The sequence below is a fragment of the Callithrix jacchus genome, chromosome 6 (genome assembly GCF_049354715.1).
Source record: "Callithrix jacchus isolate 240 chromosome 6, calJac240_pri, whole genome shotgun sequence".
Taxonomy (NCBI): Eukaryota; Metazoa; Chordata; class Mammalia; order Primates; family Cebidae; genus Callithrix; species Callithrix jacchus.
Genome location: NC_133507.1, coordinates 109294862 through 109307880, shown reverse-complemented (window position 1 = coordinate 109307880; position 13019 = coordinate 109294862). Strand labels below are relative to the sequence as shown.

Here is a 13019-nt window from a genome sequence, read left to right as displayed (position 1 = left end):
AATATAGAAGTTTGCAGTTGCCTTACTTGTTTAAAGGAAGAAATAAAATGCAAGATTTAAGCATCTGGCATCAACAGCCAGATTCCCTTGGCTTAAAGCCCAACCTCTACCATGAGACCTTGTGGAATTTACATGAGGTTTCTCAGCCTCAATGTTCTCATCTGCAAAATGGAGATAATAACACTACCCATATCCCTTTCTTATGTTGTAATGATATCTATCTATCATCTATCTATCTATCTACCTATCTATCTATCTATGCCCTAATCTCCCACAATCAAAAACCTGATCCTTTTTATCTTAATTTGGATTCTTAATAAAGCCGATGTGATATACCCGAGTGCTTAGAATCTTGGCTTTGATTATACAGCCTTCCGAACTTGCACCCTGTATTCAACTAATAACGATGCTCATTGTATCCAGGAGTCTGAAGGTGCTGAACATTGGTTGGGTTGCCAGGGGTTGATCTGGACTGCAAACACTGTTTTCCTTCAGTTACTCCACTGGAGAACAGGATACCACTTCAGGAGAAATTTTTCAACCATAACAACTTACAAACATTATGTAAGAGTCTCCAGTGGTACTTTATGGGGTAGGTTTCATGTCCATATGGGACAGCTGCCACAGGTTGGACAGAAATTGCTCATACATTCATTGTCTTTTTCTTAAAAAGTTGGTTTGGAAGGATGTATGTTTGAAAAGTGACCAAAGTTGCATAACCAACTCCCTTATGTATCATCAGGTAAGGATAAAAACAAATTGAGATAAACTAAAGATCTCTACTTTTGATAGCATCTTGCTGTGTCTTCACATTTTGGAAATTTCTATTTTATTATTCCTTTGAGAGTCCACTGTGCCCTCCCCAGCCAGGCCCTCTCTTATCCACAAAGGTTGAACAAAAAGGAGTTAATCCTATCCATCCCAAATCAGTCCTCTGGCTTCATACTTACTAGAAAGCACCAATAATGAGGGAAGGGAAGACTATTTCTGAAGAGCTTGACAAAACTAAGGGAATACTCAAGAAATTATTATAAATAATGTATTAATCCAAATAACTTGTATTTCTTATTTTGACTGTGGTCAATTCCTTCAATAAAATATACTTCGACACAGCAAAATTCTATCATTTCCACAAGTGAAGAATTTCAGACTTATTTGTTCTTGTTTTTACCAGAGGGTACCCTGGGTGCCATCTTCTACTCTGCAGAAGCTCTTACCTGGCCTGTGAGTGGGACGCATGCTTGCTGAGAGTCAGATGCATGCTTGCTGATAAAATCACTAGCTTTGTAAAATGACTAAAAGCAATGGTCCTTACCCAACTGGGGGAGAGGGAAGTTAGTTACAGGGGGGACAAATATTTGAATTGCACAGGGAACCAAGGTGTGCTTGCCAAATGTCACAAATATTCAAGGAATTTTGATTTGTCCTGGCTGGATGCCCAGAAACGAAGATAGAGTTTCACATAGTTGTAGCCCACAGTGTAGGCACTGAGCAATTTCACAGAAAAGAAAATAGGAAGGTGTTAAAAAAATGGTATTTAAGGTTTTGCGTGTTGAGTCTCCTGCTCATCAGATTTGACAGTGTTCCTTTAAAAATCAGCATCTCACCTCCGTTGATTTTCAACTTCACACTTTTTTTTAAAGGTAGACATCTTCTATTTTTAGCCTGATGGATGAATTAAATTAAAGAAGAACAGTATCCATAGAGATGAACACCTCAAAAAATTGTGAAATTACTTTTGGAGAAAGTGAGTGGAATGAGCTTAAATGGTCACAGGAATGCTGTAATGCGATTTAGCTGAAATTTGGGTTGCTTTGACTTAAATCTTCATGTTTCCCTTGTCTTGCTATTAAACTGATGGCTATTTCAGTTGCCTCTGAACTTCTTACATGAGCTCTGACATTACAATCTGGACAACCTTATGTGTGTTCTGCAATCTTTCTCTATAGGTTTATATTGTTCTTTGCTATTGGGAACCAGACTTAAACTTAGAGATTGGTGTTTGCTGGGATTCTTAGATAAAGACATGTAATTTCAGCTTTAGATGGACCTACAAGAATTCACTAGTTTTTATTAATAAGATCTGCAAAAAATTAAAAGGATCCCTGAAGTGATAAAATCATATAGGTATTCACATACAAGTACTAGGCAAAATTTAAATTCGGCCTCTGTCATTCCAGAGTTCTTTTCACTGTCTTTTTAATTTAATTTTTATTTTTAATTTTTGTGGGTGCATAGTAGGTGTATATGTTTATGAGGTACATGAGCTATTTTGGCACAGTGCATAACAATCACTTTATGGAAAATTGAGTATTCATCCCCTCAAGCATTTATTGTTTGTGTTGTGAACAATCCAATGATACTCCTGTAGTCATTGGAATACTCAAGTTTTCAGTAGAAAAGTTTTAATAAGATACATTTTTATGAAGCCAAACATTTCTTGTTGTTTCTGCAGGCAAATAGCAGCAATAGCCGCATCATCCCGTATGACCAGTGGACCAGGGGACTAGTTCTTCTCCAGTTTGATCAGACCTCCCTATGAACATCATCAGCGAATCCTGCATTTGAAGGAATCAAACAGGCCAAGAAATGGCTGAGAGGTCTTTAAGGATGAGAATATCAACGTTGCTTATCTTTGCTCAGTCTGGCTCCAGCCCTGTTGGCATCTACCGTGTTCTTTCTGCATCCCCAAGTGCCAGCCCAACAACAGCAGGCACTGAAGTAAAACTAGCGAGATCTGTCCCTGAGTGATAGTTCTCGCTGGAGTCCTCAGAATAGCTCCAGGCCTTGGCGCTACTCTTATGTCTAGAAGATTTTTATCTTACTCTTCTAGCTTCTAAGCCAATTTCAAATTTCTAATTTTTCATAAAATGTTCTGCAGTTCCAGACAGCGCTGTCAGATGTATCTTTCTCAATCACACTTACAGTCCATTTCACCCAGTTGGGCATACTTTTCTCTGAGTAGCAAACTTTCTGTGCTTTTTCATGCTTTTCCCCCTACCCTGTGTTCTCAATAAGACTACAGTTATAAAAATCAAGGCTCGGCTGGACACCATGACTCATGCCTGTAATCCCAGCACTTTGGGAGGCAGAGGTGGGTGGATCACAAGGTCAGTAGTTTGAGACCAGTCTGGCCAACATGGTGAAAGCTCGTCTCTACCAAAAATACAAAAATTACCTGGCATGGTGACAGGTGCCTGCAATCCCAGCTACTCAGGAGGCTGAGGATGAGAATCTCTTGACCCAGGAAGGTGGAGGTTGCAGTAGGCTGACATTGTGCCACTGCACTCCAGCCTGGGCAACAAGAGTGAAACTGTCTCAAAAAAAAAAAAATCAGGGCTCATATTCTTTGTTTTCTATCCCTCACTCCTTGTATACCCTAGCCTACTTCTATCTCCCCTCTTACCACTCCTTCTCACCTTCAGCACCCTCCAGCCATCTGGAACTATTTGCAAATTCCGATTTTTCACAGAGGACCCCTGTGCTTTATGTCTCTATTTGTTTCTTTGCTTTGGAGTATCCTTTTTCTTTTTCTTTCTCTCTTTTTTGTTTCCTCCCATATTTCTACAACAAAATCAGCTCAGGCCTTCTGTTTGATGTCTCCCTAACACTAGGATTGACAGGCAGTCATCAGCACTTATCACCAATATTCAGGTTCTCTTCTCCCCCATTCCATGGTAACAATGCACTTCAGCCCCTACTGAAGTTGGGTGTGCCCACATGGCCTTATTTGGCCAAGAGAATGTGAGTGGAATTAATGTTTGCTACTTCCAGGTAGAAGCTTTGAAAAGCTAGCACATGCTTCCCCCACTGTGTTTTCTCTCACTACAATAACCTTCCAGATAATGGAACCTCATTACCATCTAAGAACGAGGACAAAGTGGAAGAAGGGCCTGTCATGTGTGATGGGAATGAAACACAGGCACGGCATGGCCGTTGTTACTTAGACCACAGAGATGTTAGTTTGTTTATTACAGCAGCATAGCAACTCATCAAGACAATGCAATTGACTTAATAGCTCCCTCTTGTGTGCCTACAGCACCTTGCCTTGCTTCCACCTTAAACTTACTCAACTGCATTGTCGTTATTTCACTTCCTGTCTGTCTTGCCAGGAGACCATAAACTCCACAAGAATATGGCTTGTATTGATACATCCTCTGTACCCAACACAGTATTTGGCACATGATAACCGCTTAAAACACACATGTTTAATGGGTGAATAAAAAGTGCCTGCCCCATGCTAAATACATCCTGAAGTTAACAATGGTATTCTTGGAGTTTTGCCCATCCCACATGGGCAAATGATTAATCTACTCACAGTTGTGACAGGTGGCACCAGCGTAACTTGTGTCACTGCAGTTACAATAAAAAGTAGTCCAGGACTGGGAGCAGCTTCCTCCATGTTCACAGTAGTTTGGCAAACACCTAATGAAAGAAAACATAAAAGAAAAAAATAAATTAAATAAACCAAATCAGTTGACAGAAAGGGGAAAGCAAAAATGTCTTAAATCCAACTGCTGCAATGATTACTAGATACTGATTTGCTGTTCTCCCATACCTAAGTCAGACTTGAATGACGACAAAATAGTATGAGCATTATGGTTTTCACAAAAGGTAGAGTCACTTTGCATTACTGGGCAATGAAAGTCTCAGAGCTGATGTAGGTGTTTAAGTTAAGGATTTTAATATTGAGGCAAATTCATGTTGACTTAAAGTTAATTTGAAATGGTCAGAATTTGTAAGGCTTTTCACTTACCAAAAACCAAAATGTATAAAGATAACCATTTTATGTTTTTTAATAGTTTTGCATTTTTAAAGGAGAGGCAGATAATTGAGGTCATTGTCCTCATGCTTCTCTTTTGGGGAATGACCAGGTATCTATTTTAAACTGCACAAAGACAATGTGAAATTAGAAAAGATGATACATGTTCATCTAAAATGCGAGGACATTTTATCATTTATAAAACTGAAAATGCCATCCTTAAAACAAAGGCTTCTCTACTTAGGGTCAAATTAATATCGCTATTCTGCAAAGTATTTTTATCACACACGTTAAAAACTCTATAAAATATTTATATAATTTGAATCAGCAATCACATTAAGATGACCCTATCTTAAGGCTATTGTTCAAAATGTGAAAAAATATATATGCTAATTCTTGTTATTCGCAATGATGCCATTCATTATGTGAATCAACGTAAGTGTCCAATATTAGAAAATTACTTAGGAAATCTGTGGTACATAAAATTAATGGACTATCATAAAACTACCACAAACGATGTGGACAAAAATGGCTGTAACAGACCAGGACTACATTAGGTAAAAATTTAAGATACAAAGCATGAGCACAACAAAATAAAACACAGGCTTTATAAATTTCAAAAACAGTGGAAAGAAAAAAATCTTTAGAATTAGGCTAATGGGAGTGGAGGTAACGTTTATTAATTCTGGACGGAAATCATAGACTTTAAGGAAAGAAATCATAGATTTAATCAAATCGCATACATTGCATGGGAACTTTTGAGTTATAGTCTGTACCTCGTATGCTGTGTTATTAAGAAAGAATCTGGCTGGTGCTCAGCAAATGTAGTGAATTGAGAGTAAAAACAAAGACACATGCTGTAATTTTTTTAAAACAATCTTTATAGCGTCTTAGAGAGCAAAGGAAAATAAATTCCGTGAATTTAAAAAGAGAGAGGGTAAAAGCAGTGAAGTTACGGAAGTGGTGTAATACAATAAATGGGTTCGTTGTGAAACCAGTAAGAATCTGATGCAAGCAAAAGTGAGATGATTTACTCTAACTGCCCTACATAGGTAGGAAAGCCTCCAGCAATGATTGTTCCAAAGCCCAGAAACTAATATTCCTGCATATGTTTCGACATATTATTAGAAATTTTCTGCTCAGCACAGCAAACTTACTATTGTGCTGATGGGGCTTAGGTTTGAGAAAAGCTTGTTGATAACTTTATGGAATTCAATGATGGCCTAAAGTACAGAAAATATTTTCAAAAAGGGACCCATAGTTCTGCTATGAAATGTGTTCACGCAAAACAACTAAAGAAATGAACAAATAAAAAAGTGGTCCCTCTCCTCTTTATTCCCACCCACTCTCCTGGTCTTGGTGGAGAGAGAAGGCCACAGGCTTGTCCCTTGGGTAACTTGGAGATCCTATCCTGCTCTATGCTGGCAGGGAAATTTCAAAAACTTGGAGCCTCGATGTTCTCGTTCAAGTAAGGATCTTTTTCTCCAGGCATGTTCTGAGGAGACCTTGTGGGGCTAGCACTGTTTTGAATGGCTCCCTGTCCCCACAGCCCTTTTTCGTTCATATCCCAGAATCCTCCTGCTTCTGAAATAATGCTTCTCCTGCAGTTTACCTTTTGCCGTGATTTTCTTTTCTGAAGCTGCCCAGTGTTCCCATGACCTTTCCATAGCTCCCTTTGCCTCATCCCATCCCCCTCCCACAGCACACACTTAAACACTCGCAGAGATTTCCATAATGAGCAAATGATAGTATTACTGCTGCCATCCCCCAACAAGTAAGACATTGCTTTAATAAAGAAAAACTGAGCAAAGCACACTCAATAGCTGCTTATTCTGTAGTTCTTTGGTCTTGGGCATCAAGAAAGTTCAGGGTTGCTTCTTTTTGGTGGCTGAAGCGATAAAATAAAAAACCCAGACATTCTCAGTGATCGTATTTTCAGACATAAGAAGAAAGTTTGTCTGCAGTGAAAGAGAGAGAGAATAAATAAAAAATTATATGCTGACATGCAGAATGCAGCAGAAAAGGGGGATGGCAGCACCCTGCCGATACTGTGTGGTTGGTCTCTGCTGCTCTTGGGACTTCATTGCACGCATGAACTTCCTGAGGGCTGGCTGTTTTCATCTATCTTGGATTTTGTGAATAGCCCAACCCTTTTCCAGGAAAATTCTCATTGCAATGAGGCTAGCTGGAGCTGGGATTCCCTTAATTTCTACTAACAGAATTTTAACATTGGGTAAGAAAGAAGAATCCTGTAATTACAAGAATAAAAATAAGCATTTTTTTCACACAGACACACACACACACACACAAATATATATTTTAAACGGAGTCTTGCTCTGTCATCCAGGCTGGAGTGCAGTGGCACCATCTGAGCTCACTGCAACCTCCACTTCCCAGATTCAAGCGATTCTTCTACCATAGCCTACCGAGTAGCTGGGATTACAGACCCCTGCCACCATGCCCAGATAATTTTTGTATTTTTAGTAGAGATGGGGTTTGCCATGTTGGTCAGGCTGGTCTTGAACTCCTGACCTCAGTTAATCTGCCCACCTTGGCCTCCCAAAGTGCTGGGATTACAGACATGAGCCACCGAACCCAGACCACTTTAAATATTTAATTGACTTTGGCATATAGATTAAATCTACTTTGGCATGTAAGGAGAAGGGTTTAGGGGAAAGCTCTAAGAAATATCTGGGCACTTAGAGCATATTTTAATATGCCTCACACAGACCTTGTTTTGTAGTGTTAGACCCAATTTACCAATAAAATTGTAGGTATTAACTTCCTAGAAACTTATTTGTCTGCGGTCACTCAGAAAAACCAATGATGCTTTCCTGGAAGGGTAAAAGAGTACTTGGGTAAGGAAAAATCTAGTTTTCCTAGAATGAGAAAAAAAGAATGAATGAACATTAGTAGAGCTGTCTTCAAGCTTGGTTCATTTTGGTTCAATGCTCATTGTGATTAGAAAAACTATCTGTAAAGTAGATGCTTGAGAAAAACGATACATAAGACCAATTTTCTTATTTAAAAAGGGCAGTTTTATAAGTATAATTTCCATACTCTTTAATTAGTTCGTTTTAACTGCTATTTTGTTTCTTTCTCTCCTTCTTGACATAAACTGAGCATTGAAGACATTAACCCAGAAAAAGACTCCTTGTAGAACTGGGATGTGAAAAGAGTGAATTAAGTGTGAGGGTGCTCACTCTTTTAGGTGTAAGGCTCTTAATTCAAATTCCTAGGAGCTAAACACGTTGAACATCTATCTTCTAAATCCTAATGATATTGCGTCTATAACTGCATCTGGATGGATGCATCTTCCTTTGGTGCATAATGTTTAACAAAGAAAGCTTTTAGCGTGGACACAATAACTTTCCTCTTACTCCCCAAAGCCCAGATTAGCTAGCATGGTAATGTGTCCCAGGGAAAACTCAGACAGTGTGACAGACACATCGGAAGCTGTTAGCCTCTGTCTAAAAGTAGAATGTGCTTGTCTTATGGGAAATGAGAGAAAGGGTTAAAGAAAGTCAGAGAAGAGATAGGAATGAAATGAGAAAAAAATCAGAGGATTAAAAGTCTTTATAATTTTTATACAGATAAAAACTTCTTCCAAATGAGAAGGATCATTGCTAGGTGGGGCTATTGACAATCTAGGTAATAGGTAAAGTGAGAAGGTTTATCTAGACTAGTCTGTGGAGCCAAGGTCACGGTCCATCCTCTAGAGGTACATGATTTGGGCCTCATAGTGGTTGTTTTGTGTTGTATTTGGCTGCTCATGGGAGATATGAAGAAATAGAATATTTCTTGTTAAAGGCAAATGCACAGCAATGGAGACAGCCAAAGAAACTGCTTCAGAGCAGGAAGAAGATTTTGTAGGATGTTGCGAGATTGAGCCACTACGTAGACTAGAGACAGACATTTCTGAGGATTTAAAACGAAGTCCAATTTCAAGCATCCCAGCAAGCACACTTTCAGCAGAGCATGCTGTCTCTAGATCAGCCTTAGGAAGAACAAAAGGACCCCCGCAGCTTTCCTTCAGGAAGATCAGAGTGGTTATTTTTCTGTAACTTAGCTTTAACTGGGGCCAGGCTGAAGTTTCCAGCTGGAGTGGATGAGGTCTGGAAAAAGTGTGATGAAAGCAATGGGAATCAAGACAGTTCAGGGAAATGCAGTCTGTCAGTTTGTTTTTAATTTGGAAAGTTTCACAGCAGAAATATGAATTTTTGGCTTCTCTTAAAGCAAAAATCAGATTACTGAGCAAAGTCAAAGCAAAACTCATGGCTACACACCAGTGATGTCAACATTTAGATTTTAGTTCAGTCTTCACTCGTGAATTCCAGACCCCTCTGCCCAGCTGTCTGCTGGACAGCTCCAGGCAAGTGTTTAATAAATATTCCAAACTTTGTGTACCCAAACTGGACTTTCCAATCTCCTCCCTCACCCTGCCCCCACCGTTTGCTTCACTGTGTTCTTCACTATCACAGTTGATGCCAATATCCTCCTTACCAGTATCCAGGTTCCTAAACTTGAAGATCCTCTCCTTCTCTCATAGCCCATATCCAAGATGTGACTAATTCCTGCTAGCTGGGCCTTCAGAAGCTGTCCTGAATCTCACCACTTATCACCCATCTCGATGCTGGTCTGAACTGATCCGAAAGCATCTCCCACCAAAATAACTATGATTTTCAGCCTACGGGTCTCTCAGCTTCCATTCCTGAACCCTTCAGTTAATTCCCAACACAAGAGCAAGGGAGAGCCTGTAAAATCCTAAGGCCGATCCTATTAAACACCTCTCCTCTGGCTCCCTATTTTATTTAGGTTAAAAGCAACATCCCTTGGGCCCTAGAAACTTCATTGCTTGGGTATTTAGAAAGATAATTGTCCTCTAACTGGATCAGAAGCAGAATCCTTATGCATGATTCAACTTAGAGGTTTTTTGGGGGGATGGCAGGTGTGTGGGATATCTAGCATTCCTGATAAAATTGTGTACGTCCTTAAAATGATCTTCCAGTTCTTACTAATCTGCGTCCCTTAACACTCTCCACTCACCCCTACTCTTTTTCCTTTTCTACACCTGCTACAACCATGTTGACTTTACTGTCCCTGAAGCACACCAGGAATGCTCCCTTGTTAGAGTTCTTGCACTGGAATTCCCTCTACCCAGAGCGTTCTTCCCCAGATGTCCACATGGCTCATGCCTCAGCTCATGTTCCTGCTCAAGTGTCACCCTCTCAAAGAGGCCTGCCATCATCGTGTTATTCAGTATCCCAACCCTGCCTCACTCTTACCTGGAATCTCTTTTCCTGCATTTTATTTGCTTTTAGATGTATTATCTTCTAACACATTAAATACTCTGCTTATGCATCAGTTTATGATTGAGTGTCTGTCTCTCTGCCAATGAATGTCAGCTCCATAAGAGAACTGCTTGCTGTCTGTTTGGCTCATTGACATACCCAACGTAGTAAGCAAGGTAGACACTCTATAAATGGTTGCAGACTGAGTGAATGAATGGACAGACATTTCAGGGGTGCAGTCCTCTGTTAGTTAAGCCTCTTTAGTTTGTCACAGCCTCGCTGGCCTTCACCTGTTTACTATTACCTGTATGCCTCTGAGCAGCACAATAAGAACTCTGTAGGAAAGAGGGCAGGAAAAGGAGCCTCACATTTTTTTTTTTTTAAGTAGTGAGAAAACAGTAACCTAAGGAGGAAGAGCCTTCTTCTGTGCAGCTACAGGCAATGAGCAATGAGAGACAGAAGACAAACTCAGGTTTCTCTGAGTGGAGAAGTAAGATACAGACCATGGATTAGATGTTCTTCAGTGGCCATTTAGGGATGCAAGTCAGTAATGCAATTCCTTTGGATTACTTATGTCCACTGAGCTGTATTTTTGGGTCCTAACAACTTGATTGCTTAAGTACTTAGAAAGATAATTGTCCTCTAATTGGATCAGAAGCAGAATTCTTATGCATGATGCAACTTAGAGCTTTTATTTTTTTGAGGGGGAGGGGAAAAATATGTAGCATTCCTGATAAAATCTGTACAATTTTGATAGATTTTCATGAGATAAAAAGTCTGCTGAAAAATTTAGTTTGCCCATCCAGCTCACCTTGATTCTTGTTACCTTTAACCAAATCTGACTTTCTGATCTCCTCCCTCCCCCTCCCCCCACCATCTGCTTCACCTGCGTTCTTTGCCATCACAATTGATAGCAATACCCTTCTTACCAGTATCTAGGTCCCCAAACTTAAAGATCCTCTCTTTCTCTCATGGCCCATATCCAAGCCATGAGCAATTCCTGCTGGCTGGCCCTTCAGAAGTTGTCCTGCATCTCACCACTTATCAGCCTTCACCTGATGCTCCCCTGTCTAAGCCACAAGCATCTCTCACCAGAATAACTACATTTTTAGCTAACTGGTCTCTCGGCTTGCATTCTTGAACCCTTCAGTTAATTCCCAACACCAGAGCAAGGAAAACCTATAAAAACCTAAGGCAGATCGTATTCAAAAATACAATAACTGTAAACTAGCTTTATGACTGTCTTAATAATTTTTAACCAAACTTTGTTTCCCCCTCCCTAGTCTCCTACAAAATATCTCCACCAAGAGGAAATTTTGATCTTGGCTTTCTTTAAGTCTTTTCCCTTGCCATCAAGCTTGAAAAAACTTTGACATGTGCCCACAATCACATCTGGATGTTGCTTTAACAATATTACTTCCCCTGTTTTATAGATTTAAAAACTGAGACTAGATGAGGGTGAATAATTCGTCTAAGTGTGAAGTGTCAGAGTCTGGAAGGTGAAGCATGCTCCCTGTCACTGAAGCCTGTGCACTGGAGCACTGCACATCCTCCTTCAAACAAATGCCAGGTCACCTTCCTAAAAGTGATAGCTAAACATACATCTTAGGCATCACTTCTGCCAAAGTCAGGGTCAGGGGGCTTTGCATATTTTGCCCACTGATTCCAAACACTGTTATGCAATGTGGAACTGTCAGTTTATGTTCTTTTAAAAGATATTTTTTGGTAGGAAAAGGGATCTTAACAATACGACAAATGGATTAATCGGAAATAAATTTACACTAAAAAAAGTATGTTTGCACAATTAACATAATGATATAGGATTTATTCTATAAATTCTCAATGTGAAAGGAAGATTTCAATTCTATTTTCAATCCCTCTTTGCTACAAATTTGTGAAATCTTTAAAATGAGTAACTCAGAAGATAGCCCTTGACCTTCTCTAGTATTTTATACTTTCTGCAGATGACAGACACTTTTTCTCTGTCCTGACCCTATGTGAGTTAACGTGGTTGCTTCCAACTACTGCTTCCTACTAATAAGTAGTTCTTACTACTAATATCAGAAAATTTTGGACTCTGCCTGCTTTTAGTAGGAAGACCTTATTAGTCATCATTGCAAGCCAAATAAAGTCATTTAAAGTACCCAACATTTTATTGCATGCCACTTAAACTTAAGTTGTATAATCCCACAAGTACAGAAAAACGTAAGAGTTCATCAGTGTGTATTAAGCAGATAGAAGATGCATTCAGGATCCATCATTGGTCTTTGAATCCAGTGATATGGGTTTCATGGTCAGCCTACTGTGGGTGTTAAGGAACACTCCTATGTGCGGAAGCCCTTGTTTGAGCTTCTGAACATAGGAGCCAGAGTGCTCTCCAGCAGTCACCAACAAGGACTCATATCTTTATCACTTAGCACGTTACATGTCTTCCTTAGGCATGCAATTTTTTTTTTGAAATGGAGTCTCGCTCTGTCACCCAGGCTGGAATGCAGTGGCACAATCTCGGCTCCAAACATGTAATTTTTAAGTCCTATATTTAAAAAGTTTTCAAATTTAGCATCAAAAGTTTAAAATAATCAAAACCACGGTATGAATGTTTTTGGGTAAAGAAGTATGGTACTGAAAGAGAAAAAAGGTCAAAAAGCGGGTCCTGGACAAAAACTTCCGTGTGTTGTAGTTTTCATCCTTCTCAGAAAAAATTAGCATTCCCAAGTTAAAAAAGACACTTGAGCATATTTATGATGGATATTATAGGGTTAAGATTCAGTATCAGTTGACTGCCAGTCTTAGCAAGAACCTTACCCTTAGAATCTTAATTTCTTCCATTAAGTCTTGAAGTCTAATAATCATTAATTGAATTTTTAATATTTAAAATTTTCTAAAAACATTAAGTCTAACAAGGAATATTTCATTTTCCTTTTTTCTCATAAAGGTCCTCTGCCAAGAGTGAATCTTTGAATTGA

At 39.3% G+C, this 13019-nt stretch overlaps 1 protein-coding gene across 1 annotated transcript in view; it reads right to left on the bottom strand.

Moving 5' to 3' along the window:
* The window catches only part of CNTNAP5 (contactin associated protein family member 5), an 875887-nt gene that overhangs the window by 349318 nt on the left and 513550 nt on the right, over positions 1–13019 (bottom strand). Inside the window, exon 11 of the mRNA XM_008999044.5 lies at positions 4319–4425. Within this exon, the coding sequence (XP_008997292.1) occupies positions 4319–4425 (107 nt within the window). The remainder of the gene's footprint in view (positions 1–4318; positions 4426–13019) is intronic.